Below are 22764 nucleotides of genomic sequence, written 5' to 3' on the forward strand. Positions count from 1 at the left end.
CTTCTACCCTCTTATCGGGGAGGAAGTCCAGTAGAGGGGTGATCTTAAACCACAGCTCCTGGTCGTATCTTCCCACGAAAGCGAGGGCGTTGGCGGCCTTGACGGTAGTCGCTGCAGAGTAGATAACCTTCCAACCCATTGCGTCCAACTTCTTCCCCTCTTTGTTGGGAGGGTTGGATGCTGCACAAGACGCAGAGCTCGACTATTTTTGGCTGCTGCGGAGACCAGGAGTCTGGAGACGATTGGGTCTGCAAGCACTTGGGTGCAGAGTCTGGCACTCTGTACTACTTCTCCAGCTGGTCTCTCTTTGCTGGGGCTGTATAAGGGTTCTCCATGAGAGTCAGTCCTTCATCCCAAATGTCATCCAGGAGCGGGACTGAAAGGATGGTCTTCCTCTTCGCCTCACGGTGCTGGTATAAGAAGCCCTCCTCCGGCGTGAGCCGGAAAAGCTCAGAAGCCCTGGAGATCATCACGTGGTACGATCCTATCTCGTCCGGAGGGGAGGATCTGGGCAGTCAACGGGAGGTCGCCCATCCCGTCATCTGTGGCTGTTGTCGCTGTGTCTGACTCGGTCTCCCCTGAGCGGGGTGGAGGAGAGGGAGGCATTGGGTGCCTCTTCCTCTTCCTGGCAGGCGGTTGCTCTGCTGTCTGCGGGGCGGCCGGCCCCAGCGCTGCAGAAGAAGCACGTGGCGGGGTCACCGGCATCCTCCTCTGTAGCTGGGATACCAGAGTATGAAGCGTCGCGAGAATGTCCATTGAAAGGTCCCTAGGCGGCAGCTCAGATGTAGGAGTAGGCAGCTCGGGTGTAGGGGCAGGGCCAGGGCTCTCGTCGTTCTGAGGCCCTCCGTCGCCTTTGACAGTATCTACGGTATCCTCATTGTAGAGCGCGACTCCGACGTCTCCCTCGTCGCCATCGCCCTCCTGGATGATCTGGAGGTAAAAGAGTTCATCTTCCTCAACAGAGGAAATATCTTCGCCCTGGAGGCCCTCAACACCCCGCCCTTTCTTTGTGTCCAGAGTGGACGGTCTCGGGAGATGATAGTCATCCTCTTCTCCGGGGACTTCTCAATGGGCTTGAGCAAAGCCTCCCTCCTGGGAGGAAGGGACACCCTTGCTGTCGTAAGGGCGCCCTCCGGGTCCGACCCGGCAGGCTTCGAAGGTCTCACAACCACCCCCTCGATGGAAGGCGCTGGCCTCGTCTCGTGCACATGGGCCTTCACAGTCAGACCGGGCCCCTTGTCCTGCTTGGCTTTCATGGTCACCTCGGACACCTTGTCCTGCTTGGGATTTTCCTTAGGGGTCGGAACATATCCTTGATCCCCTTTGGCCTTCTCTGCCGAGGGTAGGCTGGACGCTGTACCCTGTTTGGCCTTCTCGTTCGTCGTCTCCGGGGTCACCTTTAGCTTACCCGGGTGATCAGACTTCCTCTTGGTTGAAGAACCTGAGCGTTGACTGGAGACGGATACAGCTGGGGATGTCGAACGTGCCCTGTCCGTTGCAGAGCCCGCCGCAGCGGTGCTCCCGACGGTAGCAGACTCGCTGTGCTTGGACTTTTGTTGGACCCCGACGGGAGGGGTGTCCTCAAAGGACGTAAAAGCCTGCTGAGCTTTCCCGGATCTCGGAGAGGCATACCCCTGGGAACCACCCGGTGCAGAGGGCTTGGCCTGCAGCCACGCTTCCAGCCGCTGCTTACGCCAATCCTTCAATGTGTGTTTAGAGAGATCAGGCCAAAACGCACAATCCTCCCCCTTATGCATTGGGTACAGGCACTGGGAAGGTATGTCGTCCATATACACATTCTGCAAACCGCAGTCGGAGCAAAGCTTGAAAAGGGAAGGGGAATCCTTCTCGTCTGACATGATTCATGTGGTGTAGGCCTGAAGAATCTTCTGGAAGCTTCCACGAACAAACTCCACAAAAGCCACCCTTGAGGAGCGCTGAAGAATCAGAAAAACGGGTTCCCGTTAATCGGAAGGATGATCGATGGAGCACACAGGCTCGATTGACCGAAAAATAAAGTAAACTCTTGAAAAGAAGAAGTTACTTTCTTACCTGGTAACATTCTTTCGATGGGATGGCCCGACGACATATTCCATATCTATGACGGGTAATGTCCACAGCTGTGCTGCTTCGGAAAATCTTTGGCGTCTGCGTCCTGCGTCGATGACTTCGATGCGCCGTCCCCGAGGACCTCCTCTGACGGCCGACGTCACCCGATGTGATAAGTAGGACGCACGACGCCCATAGCCTCAGTTATAGTTTTTTCCCAGAACATGTGCCACCAGTTTTCTGCCAGTCAGACACACAAGGCCTTGCGGAACGCAAGCTGCAATCGCAAAAGAAATTCTGCAGCGGGGAAGGCAGGGAGGGAGCGATATGGAACACGTCGGACCATCCCATCGAAAGAACGTTACCAGGTAAGAAAGTAACTTGTTCTTCGAGGGGATTGGGTCCTCCGACGTATTCCATATCTATGACAGACTCCCAAAGCAGTACCAAGCAAGGAGGTGGGAAAGAATTTAGAATACAAATTTAGCATGCCCAATCAAATTGCAGAATAGAGAACTGCCTTGCCAAAGGCCAGATCTTGCCCTCTGATGGAATCAAGGGAATAGTGACATACAAAAGTATGTACTGAAGCCCAGGTGGCTGCATCAAAGATGCGACAAATAGGAACTCCCCTCTGCAGGGCAGTAGACGCAGCCACTCCTCTGGTAGAATGGGCCCGCAAGCCAGCCGGAGGGTCCTTACCCGCCAAGCGGTAACACTCGGAGATAGCTAAAATAATCCAACGAGAAAGTCTGTTTCGTCACAGCTTGTCCCAAACGCTTCCCAGCGTAACCAATGAAGTTGATCGTCCACTCTGACCCGGGACATGCGCGAAATATAAAAGCTCAACGCTCTCCAAGGATCAAGCCTATGGAGCCTCTCCTCTTCCTTACCAGAATGTGGAGGAGGATAGAACGCCGGAAGAACAACCTTCTGGTTCAAATGAAACTCCGAAACCACCTTCGGAAGAAAAGAAGGACGAACTCTAAGGACAACCCTGTCCTTGTGAAACACAGTGAAGGGTGGCTTAACTGAAAGTGCCTGTAGCTCACTCACTCTGCGAGTGGAAGTAACCGCAACCAAAAAGACAGTTTTCAGAGTCAACAGCCTCAAAGGGCAAGAAAGTAAAGGCTCAAACGGAGCACCCATAAGAAACTTAAGAACAAGGTTCAAATCCCAACCTGGCACCAAAAAAGGTGACGTAGGGAACACATTAGGGAGCCCTTTCAAAAACTGCGAAATTAAAGGAATCTTAAAATAGGAACACTCTTCAGACGAGCGCTTAAATACGGACAGCGCCTACAGGTAACCTTTAATGGTCCCCACTTGCAAGCCCCTGTGGGCCAAAGAAAGCAAAAAAGACAAAACCATGGGAATGTCGCATTCAAAGGATCCACATTCTGAACTCTGCACCAGTCGCAGAACTTTCTCCAACGGCAACGGTACAGAGACTTTGTTGCCGGACGCCTGGCCATGAGCAACACCTCCATCACGTCTCCAGGGAGGTCCCAATCCTTATACCTCAACCTTTCAGAAGCCAAGCGTGAAGATTGAGGGATCTGCCCTCTGGATGGAGAACCTGACCTCCCTCCCGTGAGAGCAGATCGTCTCGGTAGGGAAGACGACATGGAGGGCAGATGGACAAGTCTAGAAGGTCCGGGTACCACGTCCTCCGGGCCCACGCCGGAGCAATGAGGATCATCCGGGAACCGAACCTCCATAACCTCCACAACACTTGCGGGATGACAGGGACTGGAGGAAACGCTTACAGCAGTGGGAATGACCACTCCACCACGAACGCGTCTCCTAAGGCTCCTTTTGGAGGAAATTCCCGCGAGCAAAACCTTTCGCACTTCCCGTTGATAGTGGTGGCAAAGAAATCCACTTTAGGGGTCCCCCAAAGGGCGAAGATCTCCAGGAGAATCTCCTAAGCCAGCTCCCACTCGTGAGAGATCGTGCTCTGCCTGCTCAGAGCATACGCCGTCTCGTTGTCGTCTCCGTCCAGATGAACCGCTGAGATCGAAACTTCCTGCTGGATGGCCCAGAACTCGAGCTGCATCGCCTCCCTGCACAGCGGAGGTGACCCTGGCCCCCCCCCTTTTGTTGAAGTAGTGCATGGCCACCGTGTTGTCCGTCAGAATCAGGACACTCTTCCCGCGCACAGTCGGCAGAAAAGCCTTTAGGGCTAGCCTGACGGCCCTCAGCTCCAACAGATTGATATGGAGTCTGGACTCCGACGGAGACCAACGACCGCTGACTTTCAGCTCGTTGGCATGAGCTCCCCATCCCGTGAGGGATGCGTCCGTCACGATTGTCACCTCCGGCCAGGGCAGCCAAAATGGGGCCCCCTTCATCAGATTGCCCTCGACAGCCCACCACAGAAGGTCCTGGGCTATCAAGGGCGGCACCTGAACAGGGTCCGACAGCCTGCCGGAGGACTGGGACCACTGGAGCTTGAGTGCCCACTGCAAAGATCTCATCCGCAGACGAGCCTCTGGCACCAGAAGAATGCAGGATGCCATGAGGCCGAGCAATCTCAAGAACTCAGACGCTGGGAGATTCTGGGCAAACTGAAACTTGTGCACCATCTGCTGAATGTGAAGAGCCCTCAGGAGGAAAACACTGCCCCAGGGACGTGTCGAGCACTGCTCCGATGTACTGGAGCCGCTGCGTTGGTGTCAAATGGGATTTCTTTAAATTGAGGGAGAAGCCCAGCCTGTGAAGTGAGTGGCAGGTGACGGACAGATGATCCAGGACTTGCTCGGGAGAGCTCCACCTGATCAACCAATCGTCCAGGTAGGGGTAGACGTGAATCCCCCTTTCCTGAGATGCGCTGCCACAACCACCATGAGCCTGGTGAAAACCCTCGGGGCGGAGGTCAATCCGAACGGCAGGACCCGAAACTGAAAATGCGAGTCGCCAACCACGAACCTCAGGTGCTTCTTGTGCTTGGGATGGATCGGCACATGGAAGTAAGCATCCTTGAGGTCGAGAGACACCAACCAGTCCTGAAATTGAAGGGCCTGGAGGACTTGAGAAAGAGTCACCATCTTGAACTTGTCCTTCCTGAGGAGTTTGTTCAAACCGCGCAAGTCCATGATGGGTCTCAATCCCCCCCGTCTTTCTTTGAAATCAAAAAATAAGGGGAATACCATCCCTTGTTCCTCTCCGCTACAGGCACCAGTTCTATGGCGCCTTTCTCCAGCAGGGCTTGAATTTCCTGCGCAAGGAGCGGATCCGGACTCTTCAAAGAGAGGTTCCCTGCTGGATTGTCGTGAGGCCTCTGCCGAAAAGGAAGACAGTAGCCGTGGGTTATGATGTCCAGAACCCACACATCCGAAGTAATGGCTTGCCACTCTACAAGATGCTGCGCCAGCCTTTCCCCAACCGGCGAACCATGGGACCTGGCCTCATGACTGAGTGGTAGCGGCTGCGGCGTTGCCCGAGGGCAAAGAGGCAACTGCCCGAGCGGCCTTGGCACCTCGAGTACCTTTGTTTCCACCTCTGGCACTCTTACGATGGCCTCTTTGACTGCTAGCTCCTCACGCTTTACTGAAGGACGAGTAATAGCGAAAGGAACCTCCCCTCCATTGCTGTCCCCTAGGACGAAAAGGCGGAGGTTGGCGAACTGCAGCACCCAACGACTTCGCTGCAGCTTTGGAGGTCTGCAACCTCTCAAGGCTCTCGTCAGCCTTGCTGTCAAAAAGGTGTTCACCATCAAAAGGCATGTTGAGGAGCCGGGACAGCACATCAGGAGCGAACCCAGACTTCCGCAACCACGCAAACCTGCGCATTACGGTGCTCGCCGCCATGGACCGGCTGACACAATCCGCCGGGCATTGTGAGAACGGCTACCCTTGTCCGAGCGGGACCTCTCCCGCGAGCCGTGCCGACCACCTGAGCCCTAAGGCGGACGGGCGGTGTCTCTCGACCGGTGCCGACCGACCCCACTCAGAGGCGCGGACAGACCAGTGCCCTGCGATTCCAGAATCGCTAGCATCTGCTTCCCGAAGGAAGCCCATTCCTCCGGTGTCGCTTGCATGGAGGGATAAGCGACCCGGCGACGGGCGGAGTCCTCGGAAGAGGACGGGGAAGGCGACCTATGCCGGCGCTTCCTGGAATGCCTAGAAGAGGCAGAGGAGTGGCGAGACCGACTCCTGGAAGGAGACCCACCGGACTTCCGATGACGACGCGGAGAGTCACCCCTCGAGTCATCGGTCGAAAGCCCTGCAGACCTCAACTTCCGGGGCTTAGACACCCGGCCTACCGACAGCTTCTTCTTGCGTTTCCCGCAAGGCCTTTGCAGTGAGCGACTGGCAGTCGACACAGTCGTCCGTATCGTGGGCCTCCCCGAGGCACCAGAGGCAGGCGTTGTGCGAGTCCGTGACCGACATCTTGGACCCACAGTCCCCACAGTTCTTGAAGCCCGGACACGGGGTTGAAGATGAGAAAGACATCGCCACAAACAGGTCTTCACAACCAACCGAACAGGTTCAACGAACCGAGAATAGAAAACAGCAACTCCAACGAGTCGAGGCGTACCGAGATTCACGAAACGAACACGTTCGCGGAAAAAACGGAACTGAGGCTATGGGCGTCGTGCGTCCTACTTATCACATCGGCTGATGTCGGCTGTCGGAGGAGGTCCTCGGGGACGGCGCATCGACGTCATCGACGCAGGAGCCAAAGATTTTCCAAAGCAGCACAGCTGTGGACATTACCTGTCATAGATATGGAATACGTCGGAGGACCCAATCCCCTCGAAAAAATGTTTTTTTTTTTAAAAAAAAAATCACAGAAAAGCTTGAGAGCTAAGCACGAGGACTCCCAACACTTGAATGTGCAGTAAAAATCTGAAGATGGCTGCCAGATGAGGGGTTTAGGTAGAGGGCAGACATTGGCTGGGGGCAGTATGACCCCAGAGCTCAGTGATTGCTTTTAAGGAGAAAGACAGGTCAGAAATGAAAAACTGATTTTTCTTTCACCGAGGCTTCCCAGCCTGACAGGGAATATTCATGAGCATGTGAATCCATGCCAGACCCCATGCTGGAGAAGGAAGGTTTAAATCCAAACAGGACAACATTTGACAATACAAAATGGGTGAACATTATAATGGTCAAAGCATGCAGAGGTGTGAAGATTGATCCTCATCGAGTACAAGGTGGCATTGGACTGTGTACTGTGTGAACTAGGGACGCTAGTGAACTGTGTTCTGCTTCTTTGAAGAGGATGTAATTCGGATAGTAAAGGACCCATACACCTCACTAATGTATATTTTCGAAGAGCAAGATGACTTTTGGTGTGATAACACAAGGGTTTTCTTCTAACTGAAAGACTACAGAGTGTTACAAAATAGGGCCCCTGGTGCACAATGGAGCCTTCAAATGTTTTGAGCAGTGCAAGATGAACATTGGAATTCATGAAACAGACTAAATTGTGCACCTTTAACTCCAACACTAGCTCTTACAGTCCAAAAATAGGATGGATGCCGGAAGGTCCCTTACAGGGATGGAACAGATATTACAGGAGGCAAGCAACTCAAAGTGTCCCCCTTTCATTTATTTCTGAAGGACTAGTGGGCCTGAAATCCACCAATAAACAGAAGCACATAGTAGCTTGGGAGAGGGAACTGTAAGTGAAGCGTGAAGAAAAGCATTGGTCCTTAAATTAGACGGATCGGTAGAACATCCTCCAATTTACAGGCTCTTGGCGCACGACAAACTGATATACAAGTGTTAACGCACACCCAAATGGCTTCATAAAATGTAATCAGGGGAAAGTTGGTGGGGCTGTGGTGACAAGGGGTCTTCTACTCATGTGTGGTGGTCATGCCTAGGCCATAAAGATATTTGGTTGAGGTCAGGTCAGCGATGAAGATGGTATACTCCATGATGCACCAAACTCCCTGTAGACATTAAGCGGGGCTAGAGTAGGGACAGCTAGGAGGTCCCTGATTAGGTCTGTGATACTTCACTTAAGGGGGAAACCCCCTTAGGCTAAGAGTGGACAGTAGGGGTTACTAATATAGCAATAGTACTAACCAGGGGTTGTGGACGCCTGCGCTAGGGGGAAGGAGTGAGGGAAGGCCCTAGTGCCACACTCAAAACCCCCGTTTCAGCATGGACGCTATATTGAAATAGCAGTGTACTGTTTTTCTAAAAACATCTGATAATTTACTTTCCCCAAAGCTCTGCAGAATTATTAAGCCATCTGACACTCAAAGGTGTATCCCTAGACTTTGGGACAAATCTGATTCTGCTAACAGTCATGTGTATGTTATGATATATGATATCGCATTTATAATGCGCCTATACACAAGTGTAAGTGGTATCTGGGGGAATTGGACCATATCTTACATTCAGATTTCAAGGATGTGCAGTAAAATTCTATAGCATTTGGTCTCCCTGTCTTAATGAAATAACACCCGTTTACATCTAATGTGCCCCACAAGTTTATGAATGTTAAGTTAGTTTTACTTGTAAACCTGTGAAGTGTGTGTGTAATCATTCAATGAGTAAGGTGTGGTCCTCACTAAGTGGAGGGTGTGGGGGGAACGTGTTTAAAGAATGATACAATAAATCATGCAGTAGCAATTTGCAATGTAATAGTAATGTTTTAAGAAAATGCTGCAGGTAGACTGCTAGTAACAACAACACTTCCAACCCAATTACCCCCACGTCCATGTGCTCCCCATGAATTCCAGAGCAAGCATCCAAGCAGTTCTCACCCACATGAGCACACTCCATTTGCTCCACCAACCAAGTGGCACATGCCACAACTGCATAGTTGTTTGTTTCTTTATAAATCTGGGAATTATAGTATGGTCTATACTCCATGCTGGCATTTGAACCAAGGACAACAAGTTGGCAATTAAAAAGACACTTTATATAAACTTAAATTCCTGAATACCAAATCCTCAGCCAGGATGAGCCAGAGGAGGTTGAGTTTCTGGAGCTGAGCACAAGTCTTCTCCTGATGTACCCATTCAAATCCACATGCAAAACACAAATACGGGATGGCAATTACCCTTCTAAAGAGTGTTGTTCTTTGCTGCACTTCTTCACCAGCTCTTTCAATGGCAGGAAGACTTCTTGGGGATCCACCTTTGGAATGAGAGGAAAATAAAAATGTACTAAGTATGAATGTTTCAAGCTATACAATAAATGTATCAGACAGCTGTGAAAAATGTGTTATTCCCAGACAAACACGACAATCACAAATGTGTATTGGAGAAAGGAAATGACGACTAACTGAAGAAAATCAAATGAAAAACAAATACAATCAAAAAAATCAAACATGTGAATGTCATAGAAAATCTAATGCATACTTGTGGCTCAGGTTTGGGTGATCAATACACAGCTGGTTAATACTACCATACTACTGTCAATCTACAACAATTGAGCTTCAGAGAGAATCTGGTAGCCTGGATTCATGAAAATTGCAAGAATTAAATATTTTCTCAAAGCATTATGGATATTCGAGGTGCCAAGTTCAATTTCCTACATGATGTTGGAAACAAAACAAAAAGTTCCCTGTACTACAGAGGAGGGTAATCACAGGTGCACTTTATTTTGTACCCAACACCCTGGGATATACTGGGATTTAATCAGAATTGATCATAGGTCCATACTCATTTGCGACCGGGGACATGGTCTAGCAGTTCTGCTCCTGCACAAGATGCTCAAAGTGCCTGTGGACTTATGCAAGACTGCAACGTCATTAATTTGGCTATCAGTGCAGCAGCTCAGGTCCGCAACCAGAAAGGACACATCCTTATTAACAGGAGTCCCCTAAAGGTATCCAAAATTAAAAGTACTGTGATCTAGAGTACATTACAAACTGTACTCAATTGATATTACAGAGTGGATCAGGTAATTGCCAAATGACAGCTGTATTCGAGTGAACATTTGTTTCCAAAATGACTTCACTTGCTAATGGGCTAATGTGATATTTATCACCCCTACCTCCAGAGCATTCCCTCCACTCCAAGGGGAGTGTCCAAGACAGGACCCCCCTGTGCCCCCACCCCCAGCAGGGGCATGCTAGGAGTATGGGTAGGGACTAGCATATACGTATGTGCATCAGTAAAGAGATCAGGCAACAACCCCTGCAGTAGGCTGCTAATCTCTTATCTGCCCAGGAGGGGTTTACCAATGTTGCATTTTTATTAATTTTTTATTTTTTTATTTTTATATGGTTTATTACAAACCTTTAAAAAAGAAAACATTACAAATCATCCATATATTACATCAACACTAAATCAATAATATCACCACATTCTTCAAAAAAGACCGCACTGGCATCCTGCAAATTAACAAATAACCAAGAAAAGCCTAGGTATGAAGACTATACATAAAAGTAGATCAAGTGCATATACTGGTCCTTCCAGCTCACATCCTTATAATATACATCAAACGAAAAGCCAGAGAGATTAAAACAATTTATTACAGTTCCTCATTTACAGCACGAAATCGAAGCAATATGTCTTCAAGGAAAAAGGTTACTGTTATCGTCAATGTCCTGTCGGTCTCATCAAACTTTAATTGCCACCAGTCTAGAGCGGTTAGTGTTGAACAATTTCAGATGAATCTTCCCAAATGCTTTGTTCTTTCCCACCTAATTGAAGGGCAGAACAATGTTAAATGTTTGAGGGTTTCCTCCGCTGCTTTACACAGTCTGCATTAATCACTTAGATTGTTGGGGCCAGCCCATCTATTCATTTTTTCTCTTGTTTTAAACAGATTTAAACAAAATTGCATGTACAACTTCTTTCGATGGGGATCCGGAAATAATTTCCAGAAATTTTGAATTTCGTTGTATGCTCTCTTCTCTTGTGGAACATTTTTCATTATGCGATGATTTCTTTTTTGATCGCAGGTTGAACACCAATCACGTCTCCATAACATTTTTTTTGCGTGTTCTGGATTTGTTTGTAAAGTCTGCAGCTTGATATCAAGATCTAGCATTATGTCACTGCATCGTTACCATAAAGCAAAGACTGAGTTCTCGTTACATTGAGTGGATGCTTGTAAGATCTTAAACTGTTTGTTTTGGAGAATCTGTCATCGTGATTTTCCTGTATAGGGAAAGCATGTTCCAACACACTCCAGCTTTTATAGAAATTAAGCTGAGTTTGTGTCGTATACAATCGGTGGGAATTCCCTTGGGCAGGCACAAAACTCTAGACCAAAAGATGCTCTCAAGCGAACGCCAAAATTCTTCTGGGCAGCCAAATGCGCATTCTGCACCAAAAATTAATGCAGGAACTGCTTTTTGTTTGTAGAAGGCAAAAGCAGGTAACAGAGTATTTCCCATATTTTCGATTTAGGACCGTCGCCTGAACTGCTAGAATATGGCATTTCTTTTTAGTTGTTTCGACCCACGGGCAGTCATTGATATTTGAATTGATTTGCATACCCAAATATTACGCATTCATTGTGATGTTCAACACAGATTTGTCCATATGCCAGCGAAAATGTGGGTAAAATTTCTTCTTTTGGCCGCTTAAGTTCTCCAAAACAAGGATCTCAGATTTTGACGCATTGATGGACAGCCCATTGTTTCTTACATACTGATTCAATGCGTTCAATTTTCTTTGGAGGCCGATGGGTGTTAAATCTAATAATATCAAGTCATCTGCATATAGGAGACGACTTATAGGCGCTCCATTTATTTTTGGATAAAAAGATCTGGGGCTCTCGATGGCCTGATCAATGTCTGAGATAAATAAGTTGAAGATAATCGCAGCAAAGGGACAACCTTGCTTGACTCCACATCGGGTTTGTATAGGCGCAGATAGATTACCCAGGCGATCCAAATGAATTCTTATCATCGTGTTTGTGTGTAGATCTTTTATTGCCAACAACAAGCTCAGAGTGCAATTCCAATACGACAGTTTAGACCATAATTTCTCACGGTCTATACTGTCAAATGCGTGTGATAGATCAATTATGGCTAGACATATCTTAGAGCTAGATCTTATTGCATCCATCTTCAGTATGTTGACAATTGAGAGTTAGGCTGCAGCCCACTCCTTTAGCAAATCCTGCTTGCCTCTGGTCGATGTGCTCACTAGCTATAGCCCACGCTAAAAGTTTGCGTTGAAGGAGCGTGGCATAAATCTTGCTTAGGACATCCAGTAAGGCAAAAGGACGATAATCTGTTGGATTTGCGCGATTGCCCTTCCTAAACGCAGGTATGATTAAAGCACTTTTCCAGGATGTTGGGGTAGTGCACACACGTGCAACATCTTCAAATAAGGTACAGCAAAGGTCTGTCCAGTCTTCCGGATTCTCTTTCAATATGAAGTTAGTTAACCCATCTGGACTTGGCGCGCGCAATGTACTTATTCTGTTGATGGTTTCAAGAATATCAGAGCGTTCAAATTGCAAATCCCACCTAGCCAGGACTGGCAATTCTGGGTCAACGGATTCTCCTTTCTTTTTATATAGATGTTCATAGTGCCTTATCCAATCGGATTCCGTGACCATACTTGATTGTACTGCAGTCTGCGAAGCCTGTTCCTTGTTGACTAAGGCCCAAAACTGACGGGTGTTTTTGTTTTGAATTTTTGCCAACATCAATTCTGCATCTTGCTCTAGCATGATTGCTCGGTGAGACTTCAACCAATTTTTATAGGACCGTTTATCCTTTTTGATGTTAGCCAAGATCTCATCGGTATACAGTTTATCGTTTGCTCTAATTTTGCTTCTTAGCTGTCTTTTTTGTATCATGATGTCAAGATCAAAGGCATGTTTATTTGTAAACGTTGGGTTCTGACACCTTGTGTTTCAGCAAAGATAGCTAGATGTTGATATTCCACACAGCCGGCTTCTTCTTGATAGGCGAGGTTAATCATTCTCACGCTCTCTTCTTTAATTCTAAGTCTAGTGCGGCTTGGCTCAACTGCTATATCATGTTTCCATAATGTAGACTGCTTATATTACAAACAGTGGCAGCTCAAAAGAATTAAATTGTGGTCGCTTTCAGTTTTAGGCACCACACAAAGTTCTTTGACATGGATTTGTAGGTCTTCTGAGGCAAAGTAATGGTCCAATATTGATTCCTGTTGCTGTCTCTTCCAGGTTGGTTTTGGTGGGATGTCACCTGGTGTATTGCCATTCAGAAGATGTAAGTTTCTCATGTCCATTTCGGCACACCATTGTGCCGCTTTACCTGCTCTTCCAACATTTCGTTTTTTATGGGGTAGATCTAAACAGTTGATATTCAAGTCTCTGCAAATTAGGATTTTCGGTGCCATTTCCTGCTCATAAATTATATCTATGGAGTGTGTAATTTGATCTATAAAGGTGGCTGAGTCACTGGAGCTGTGCTGCCAGTATACGTTAAATAGATGTAGATAGTTTTGTACATTCTCAGTCGGTCCTTCCAAAATCACCACAACCTTCTGAATGTAAGGTAATATATTAAGCACTTCCAGAATTTTATGACCAGATTTCCTTTGCACAAATGTCAATAATCCAGACGATGGCCGACCCAATTCTTTTTTAATTGCTGGATTTATAGCAACTTCATAACCGCCTACTGTAGGGCACTCAACCAACCATGTTTCCTGCAAACATGCTATATTCAAATTTCCCAACCAATTGATTTGGAACAGGTGAGCAAAACCATGAGTGTTCCAGCATCCAATGGTGCATTCTCCTAGATTTTCCGAGTCCTGGCATTAGCTGCGATTTTGGGCAGCCAAGGATGACACAATCCAGCTCCAGTCAGTGACTTCACTCCAAGGTTGAATTGTGCCGGGTATGATATTTTCTCTGCCTGATATTGCGCCTTTATGAGCAAAGGTTATTTTGATTGGTTCTCTAGTTTCTGGCGCTTGCAAGATTTCATGTTGTGACAGACATATTCTTGACAATAGGTATTTGATAATTGTGTAGATTACTTCCAGATTCTTTCTGTCTTATCTCATTCAGTTTATGACCCCGATTTTCCATTCTATCTTTTTTAGGATCAGCATCAGATGAATATGGTTTGTCTTCCATATTCAACTTTACTTGCGATTCTGTAATATCAAAGCCCATGGATATTAAAATGAGTGCAGCATCCAGTATGATATTACAAATTATTCGTGAGTCGATGTGGAGTTTTACCGCATCATTTTGATTTTTTTTCAAGAATTCAACAATTTTTATGTTGTTTGAGTTAATCATACCCAGGCTCGGTACGTAGTGCAACAATTGTAGGACATTGTTCCGGTTCAAGGACAAATCATCTTCAATGTTCTCTATGCGTTCCAGGCCCAAACAGCACTTCGCGCTTAAATGATTCTTAGCTATTTGCATCTCATAATTTCTTTTCACAGCTGTTGTCTTGTGGCCATTAGGGCCCTCACTCGGAGTAGGTCCTCAACTGTGAATTGACTTGCTGATTAGTGTTTCCCACTCTTTCCTCAACAGTTCTTTTGATGAGGAGTCCTTTTTTCCACTTCAATGTCTATTTTCGGCCTTTTGTTTATTTGTATTGGGTCTTGAGACACATTACGCTGAGGGACGGTGAGTTTGTCCCATTTTTGGAAAAACGTCACAAAAGGCGGGCTCTGTGGTTTCTCAAGCTCTGCCAACATTCTCGGTTCCGAACAGATGGGTGGCACTATCGTACATACTCTTGTACAGTTATCTTTAATGGGATGCGACATCACGAAAAGTTCACCCCGTTCATGAACGGCACCCTCAACCTCTTAGAACTCTTGAACTTGTTCGACATCATCCAAATCAACATCCTCATAGACAGATGAAATCCAGAAGGTCAGATGGAATATCACAGTTTACCTCTTTTTTGTGTCATCTTGAACCACTTGACTTATCTTCACAGTTTGTGGAGCTATAAGAGTTGCCTGTGTGCACACAGCATTTGAATTGATGGTAAAGCTTACAGCTTTTATATTTCTAAGGAATTTTCTCGAGTTGTTACCAAACCAAGCGCTATTCCCTTTTTGGTTTTTAGATTTTTTACTTGGAAGTGGTCTTTTTTGCGGCACTTTAAAGATCGAAAACACCTCTTCAGTGGTGTTTGTGTCTGAGTGAGGAGGCAGCACAGGACTCACAAGATCTATGGTGCGGCCTCTAAGGTCAGCTGATGTTGAGGGCATCTGGGCGTCGCCATTTGCATGGTTTCCTATGCTTTGAGCACTTTCTACTGCTATAGCAAAGGATGTAATTTCAAAACATGGCTCAGTTGTTCTTTCGAGCGGCTTTTCTCCCAAAAGGACATTCACTGGGGAATGGGTGTATTTAAATTTTCCAAGTTCACCTTTATTTATTAGTTGTTCATCTGTTGCAACTGGAGTGTCCGTTTATTAATAGTCCACCGCTCACACCATCCTGTAACCCTTGGTGTGTATTAAAGACACGTGCCATATATAACACATCAATACACAATGCATTTCGATAGACGCCCCATTCTTTAAGTTCACGTTCAAATACTTCTGACAGAACACTCAGTAACGAACACTCAATGAATGCTTCTTACACTCTCGAAAAAAGCAAATCTTTTAATTATGAGAAATAAGTAATGAAGAAACATAGCTATTATTGTCACTGTGCACAACACGCTTAACATGCAAAAATTCATTAATGAAAAAGCTGAAATTATTGTCATTGCCTCTACCTCTAATCAAGACTAAAACTGATCAACCTTCTCCAAGAAATCATAGTAACCTTAAAAACCAACTTCCTGATTCACCAGGTCATGCTAGGTGACCTCACAAATCATGCTAGGCAATCTTCATAGAAGCACCTGCTTCACCAAATCACGATAGGCAACCTTGTAGAACCACCTGCCTCTATACCTCAATACTTTTCTCAATGCGATATCAATGAAGGGTAAAAATCCACTCATATTCACTAACTGTGGAAGGTAGGGAGATGAGAGATGGAAAAGACAGGATGCCTTAAGCAAATTACACAATCTAGGAAAAATGCAAAAAATTGGCAAAGAATATTTTAAAAAATCACCTATCCGAGCACCATTAAAAAAACCATAAAAGTAGCACATGCTTCAAAAAAAGTTAAATGTCAATTGGGATTAATGGGACCAGCATGTAGCCAATCAAGAATATGGTCTGTTCTTAGGTGGTGAGTTTGTTTGCCTTGGGGGAGAAAAGAAAATTGATTTCCCAAACAGCTCAATCAGTGGGGCTTGAAGCCTGTCTTGTTCATAATATCTGTGCTCCCACTGTCCCACGCCTACAACCACTAAAGTCGTCTACACAGAAGGGAGGGAGAGAGACCTGCTCTGTAGCAGTGGCATCAGCAAACTGCATCAAGCTTGTATAAGCTATCCAAGGTCTGCTTCATCCTCCAACAGCTCGAAGTAGTCCAAACAAAAGATATCAGTGAACAACATCAAACTTGAGCAAACGAAAGCAAGGTTGGCTCAGCACATCCCTATCTGCAAGTAGCTTAAAGCTGCTCGACCACTTAAAGTTGAGAAGGAAAGAGTTCTGTAGTTTTTTTGTTGCAGTGCTGTAGTTCTTTCGCGTTGTTGTCGCTTGTTTACTATTTATCGGAACACTTAGCGCCTTTCCCAGAAAAGCAGTGAACATCTTTGTTTATAGAAAAGGATTATAGCGTTCAAGCTTCAAGATCACAACGCTCATCCCAGGTTCTCGCAAAGTACACTTTCATAACCTGAGCATTGTCAAAATCATTATGGCATGGAGTTCTCAATTCATTGTTGTCCTTCATCGATATCAACTTTGGCGTCTATTGCAATTTTCCATTCTGTACTCTTTGGTCTCTCCCTTTCCTCTTTGTTACATCCCCTTTCCTCCTGATTGGGATGTAACAATCCCGATACGGTATTTGACACAAAGTTACCACACTGGCCTCCACGGGTCACAGGCCTAACACAAACCGGCTGTATATCCCCCCCCCCCCCTTTCAGACCTCTAGAGGCACAAGCCTGGCATGTTGGTGATTGTGCTACAACGGATCTTGTAAAGGGACTGGCCTGACATACCAAGCTTCTACTGGACTGCACATACAATGACTGACACCCAACCAGCCCCTCCTGCCTTCCTGAGAACACATTAACAGGGTGAGCCGTTTCCTCATTTCTTTTCCCTGCTCTCCACTTAGACTGACCCAGGCCCTATTTGACACACTGTACCATGTAGGCCTGGAAGATTGCAATGTGCGGGGGAGTTGAACATTCACATGCCTTTCCGAGCAAAACTACAAATCAGGTAGACACGCACAGATAACGGGGTATCTGCAGGAGGGGCTTATGTATGCTGTGATGGTGTGATATTTTTTTTAATGCTTCATTTAATCCCTGCTTGAGGAAGTGGAGACATTCCACAAAAGCTTGCAAATATGCAAAATAAATGACTGTTCGTCTAATTAAGGTATCTACTTATTTTCTTCTGCATCAACATCATATTTTCATATATGAGATACATTGCTCACCGTAATTGTATTTCTGATGCTCGTATCTGCTTAAATTCACATGCTATGCATGCAGCTGCAGAGTATTACAGTAAGTTTTCGAAACTCAAAAAGGGACGCCGACAGGGCATGCCTAATACTATCCCTAGTGTGACGTCTACTGTACTCATGGTGCTTCACGCATCAAGGTCCCTCAGATTGTTTCTGACATGAGGTTGCATGAAGTGTAGCGCGAGTACAGGTGTAGTAATGTAGTAAAGCAGATTATACAGTAGATAAAGCCCAAAAAACATCCATATGCACCTTCTACTCCAGGGGAGGAAGGCTGGGCGCATGTGAATCCAAGCATCAGAAATATGATTACGGTGAGTAATGTATCCCTTCTGAGGCTTGTGGAATCTGCTTAGATCACATGCTATGCATAGATTAGCAAGCAGTGTTTGGAGAAGGTGGAGGGCTGTGAGAAGGTAGAGTGGCAAATCAATGTTTTAGCACTGCGTGTGGCACCTGGGAATCTGCTTTAGAGCAAGTATCAATGCAGCAGTGCTGAGTAAAAGGGTGGACAGAGCTCCATGTAGCTGCTTTGCAAATGGCGTCCAGCTGGAAGTTCACGATAAAAGGCAAGGTAGCTCCTGTACCTCTGGTGAAGTGTGCCCTTCGTGTGAAAGGCAGTGTCTTGCTTGATAAAGAGTAGCAGAGCTGTATGTATTGGACTATCCATCTGGAGATGGTGTTTTTGGAAATGCGGTTTCCTTCCCTGCCTGGAGCTATGGAGACAAACAGTTGATCAGTCTTCCTCATCGGTCTGGTTTACATAGTAAATGACCGCCCTCCTTACATCCAGTTTATCGAGTTTTTTCTCAGCTGAGCTGGTTGGATTTTAAAAGAAAGCTGGTAATTCGATGGTCTGATTGACATGGAACCTGGAAATGAACTTAGGTGAAAACCTACGGTGTGTTAATACCAACTTGTCTTTGTGGATCACAAAGAAAGGGTTTTGCACTGACAAAGCTTGCAGTTCACTGACTCTCCTTATGGCGGTGATAGCCACCAGAAAAGCCATTTTATAAGTGAGGTGTTTAAGGCTTGATTTATGCATAGGCTCAAAGGGGGTTCCCATGAGCTTTGCAAGTATTACATTGAGGTCCCAGCCTGGTGTATGCGGATAGAGCCGCTATGTGAACTTTAATTGAGTTAAATACTAGCCGAGTCTAGAAAGTGCAGTTGTAATGAAGAATTGGTGATGGAGTACATTCTATTTGGTTTATTTGTTTTGACTGGCACCAAAATACAAATCTTCTCCACTTGTTAAAATAACAGTGTCTAGTGTTTGGTTTAGGATTTCCAAACACCTTTGAGGTAGATTTAGATGTCCAAACTCTAGGACTTCAGGAGCCAAGCTGCCAAGTTCACAGAGTGAGGATGAGGGTGTAATGTTGTCCTCCCGTGTTGGGTGAGCATGTTGAACAGGCACAGGAGTTTGATCGGGTTGCACATCGGAAGTTTGCGAAGATGTGGATACCATGTTTGTCTTGCCCACATGGGAGCAACTAGGATTCATGTCAACTGTTCCTTGTGAATCTTGTTCACCACCTTGCACATTAGTGGAGTTGGGGGAGGGGGTAGGCAAATTTCCCTGACCAACTCATCCACAGGGCGTTCCCCTTGGAGTCGTGTTGGGGAAACCTGGAGGCGAAGTCTGGGCATTGTTTTTCTCTTGTTGCAAACAAGTCTAGTGAGGGGTAGCCCCACTGAGTGAAAATGTAATCTCTGATTTTTCTGTCAAACTGCTGCTCGTGCTCTTCTGGTAGAGGATCTCTGCTTAGTGAGCCTGCTAGACTATTGAGCTCCCCTGCAACATGTTGAGATGTTCGGAATATTCACTGCTTCAGTGCCCGTTTCCATATTTTCTGTGCTAGCCTAGACAGATTGACAATGTGTGCCCCCCCCCCCTGCTTGTTTATATAGAACATTGCAGTGGTGCCGTCTGTGAGAATTTGTACCGATTGGTTTGTCAGTTGTGCCTCGAAGGCTTGGAGCACTTTGAGCACTGCTAGAAGTTCCAACAGGTTGATGTGGTTCTGTGCTGTGATTTGAGTTCACAGACTATGCAATGTGAGATGAAGGTGATGGGCCCCTACCACCTGGTAAGAGGTGAGTCTGTTTTAACAACTGCTTGCACCGTTGGGTCGTGGAATGGTTTTCCCTTCAACAGATTCTCCTTTGTCCACCAGCATAGAGCTTATACTAGGGTTGGCGAAACTACCACTAGATTATCCCACTGACCACTTGCCTGAGACCATTGTTTCGCCAACCACTCTTGCATTGGGCGCATGTGCAATCGTGCGTGTGGGACCAGTTAAATGCATGATGCCATCATCCAGAGCAAGCGCATTGCTTGGCGTACAGTTATCTGGTGACCGGCTAGATACGGAGGTATTTGTAGCAGTATGTTTTGTACTCTTTCCTTTGATGGAAAGACTAGACCCACTTCTGTTTTTAAGACAGCTCCTAGGAACGGTTTGGTCTGGTTTGGTACACAGGTGGACTTTTTCTTTTTTATTGAGAAACCCAATCGGAAAAGTAGATTGATGGTTTTTTGGGTATTTTACTTGCAAATTTGGAGGGAGAGGGGATTTCCCCTGTGATCAGCCAGTCCAGCTGGGATTGACTACGTAGGTGCGCCGCCACCACCAGTACCTTGGTGAATACCCTTCAAGCGGATGCTATGCCGAAGGGCAGAACCTTGAATTGGTAGTGCTGGTTTGCTATCTTGAAACACAAGAACCTTCTATTAGCTGGGAACATTGAAATATGAAAGTATGCATCTTTCATATCCAAGGTTGCCACGTAGTCCCGGCTTTAGCAGTGGGATTACTTCCTGTAGTGTCATGCAGCATTTCCGTGGCTTGACATAGGTGTTTGTAGGGGGCAAATCTAAAACACGGTGCATCAGGAGATCTTTTTTCGACACAAGTACATTGAATAGATACCCTTGTTTACCTGGTTTGCAGGCATGACATCTACAGCATCCTTTAATAGCAGCGCTGCCACCTCTTCCAATACGATGTGTTCTTTGGAGGTGGTTCTTTGCGTTGGGTGGCGGTTTGCTGAAGCAGTTCTATACAATAACCTCCCACCACGGTTGAAAGCACCCACTTGTCTGAGGTGATTCCCTCCCATACGTGGGTAAAGTGTGATCTGCGTCGTCCTACTGGAGTGGCATGGGAGGGAACCTGTAGTGGGTGGTCATTGTTTTGGGATTGTTGATCCGCCTCTGAAAGAGTAGGATCTATCCCTGCCACACATCTCTGGCCTCTTTGAAAACCTTAAGAGGACTGCCCGTGTGGTGAGCCCAAGGCTGAGCTCTGACCCTGGTTGTTCCGACACCCCCTTGTGAGTTTTGACCCCTAAACCTGTGAAAATTATAACCCCCCCCCCATTTGACCAGAGGGTTGATTAGTAAAGTAGGCCCAGAGACTTTAAGGTATCGTTGTTAGGAAGAATTCTCATAAATGTGCTGCTTCCTTTCACCTTAGCGATCCCCAGCAACTTTGCTGGATTTTGAGGACTTTTCCCCACTCTCTTGTGTATTTTGATGTGTGGTTTACTCTTGTGTTCTTTGATTATGGAGTTTTAGACAACTCCATAGGCGGCATCCTTTCATTTGTGTCACACAGCAGCCTCAGTGCAGGCAGTGACACAGGGGAAGCCTTTTAGGCTGTCCCAAGGTTTAAATACCTTTGCTGGGATAAACTACTTTTCCCCAAAGAAAGTAAAGTGAAATTGACTTTACTAGTCTTTTCAAATTCCTAGACCCAGCACACCCCATCTTACAATAGAGTGCTGGAGGGGTTACCTAGCATCCCCTATGTCTAGAAACTCATGTAGCAGTCAAAAGCTACCCTTTCTTCTAGAAATGGCTGGCGGCAGTGGCTTTACAATGAACTACCATGATTTTTCCTGACCGCGAACACCGGTAGCCTTAAATCACGGGAGCCATGTTTTTCAAGATGGCGTCTGAGCCCCCTTTGTTTAAACAGGTCCCGGTCTTTTTTTCGCCATTTCTTTTTGGAAAGGTCCTTCTAGAGCTTGTCTCTGCACGTCAAACCAGGTTTGGTCCCTTTGTTCCTACGCCTTTGGTGGGCTTCAGGACTGAAGACCGCCTCTGGCGCCAGAGTGTCTGAGGCGGTCAGGAAGTGAGGGTGGTGCCCAAAACTCCCTGTGCTTAGTCTCCTAGGAGACCCAAATGCACTCTGGCATGATTGGCTGGCTGGCTGGCTGACTGACTGACTGTCCGGCAAGGACAGCCACCCTGCTGGGTGAGTGGCTGCTAGGCTTGAATGAATGGGAGAAAACTGTTTAAAAGGCGAGTCTCTTGGCTTGGAAGGCAGAGTCGACCAATGGAACGAAAGAACCGAAGGCGAGCTGGAAGAGGACGGATGCTGCAACTCCTGGACCGTTGGTTTGCCCGGAGAAGCTCTGCTGCAGGTCCGAATCGCCAAGTTCATCTCAAAAGAGAAGCCCTTCAAGGACGACTTCTCCCTTTCAGTTGGTGGGACCAATCAACTCGTAAGCCACCTGGATACCATTCTCGGAGCTGGTTGCATTTTCCTCAGAGTGCTGCAGGAAAACCGAATGGCCAGGGAGGACACCAGTTTGTGTGCTTGACAACAGCTACCGGAATTGAAGATTTGCCTTTGCCAGATTTTTGACTAGGAGATGCACACTTCCTGAGTACTGCTGCTGATTTTCCGGACTGCTCTGAGCCTCAATTGTATTCGCCCAAGGCAGCACTGCGAGCGCTCGGCTCTTGCTACATCTACGTGGGCATGTCACGTGACATTCCCGGGAAGCTTTAATCTCCCACACAGTCCCCCTTGCAGCGTTAAGCCCTGGAGCTGTAAGGGCTGGAGCTGCGGTTGAGCTGTTTAGCTGTGACCTGTGTCCTTGGTTTCTACTCTGACCCGCTGAAGACTACTTATTGTCCAGAATTAAACGTGCGAGTACCACAAAACTATAGGAATCCCCCAGTTTTACTATCCTAGTCACCCTCACTACTTAAATATCTCAAGTTCACAGGGTGAGGGGGGAGAGTCGGACTCTGGCAGCTCCTCAAGCTGTCAGGCGTTCCTCACCCTGTGACTCTGGACAATACCTTTTTTTTGGGATTTCTGGCTGCTGTCCAGGAACTTTGGTGCCTATACGCCCTTAAAACAGTACCACTTACTTTTTATCTAGAAGCAGCATTGTCATGTCTAATTTTTTAGATATACCTGTGGCTGTTTTAGTGTTCTTGGGG

The 22764-nt window shown here is 46.7% G+C and overlaps 1 protein-coding gene across 5 annotated transcripts in view; it reads right to left on the reverse strand.

Annotated features, from left to right (window-relative positions):
- Positions 1–22764, reverse strand: part of AIFM1 (apoptosis inducing factor mitochondria associated 1) — a 909880-nt gene that overhangs the window by 379067 nt on the left and 508049 nt on the right. For all 5 annotated transcript variants that reach the window (XM_069613095.1, XM_069613094.1, XM_069613093.1 and 2 more), the window contains one exon: positions 9076–9152. In XM_069613095.1, the coding sequence (XP_069469196.1) occupies positions 9076–9152 (77 nt within the window). The remainder of the gene's footprint in view (positions 1–9075; positions 9153–22764) is intronic.

Source organism: Ambystoma mexicanum, chromosome 5p, assembly GCF_040938575.1.
Source record: "Ambystoma mexicanum isolate Mex_15411 chromosome 5p, UKY_AmexF1_1, whole genome shotgun sequence".
NCBI lineage: Eukaryota > Metazoa > Chordata > Amphibia > Caudata > Ambystomatidae > Ambystoma > Ambystoma mexicanum.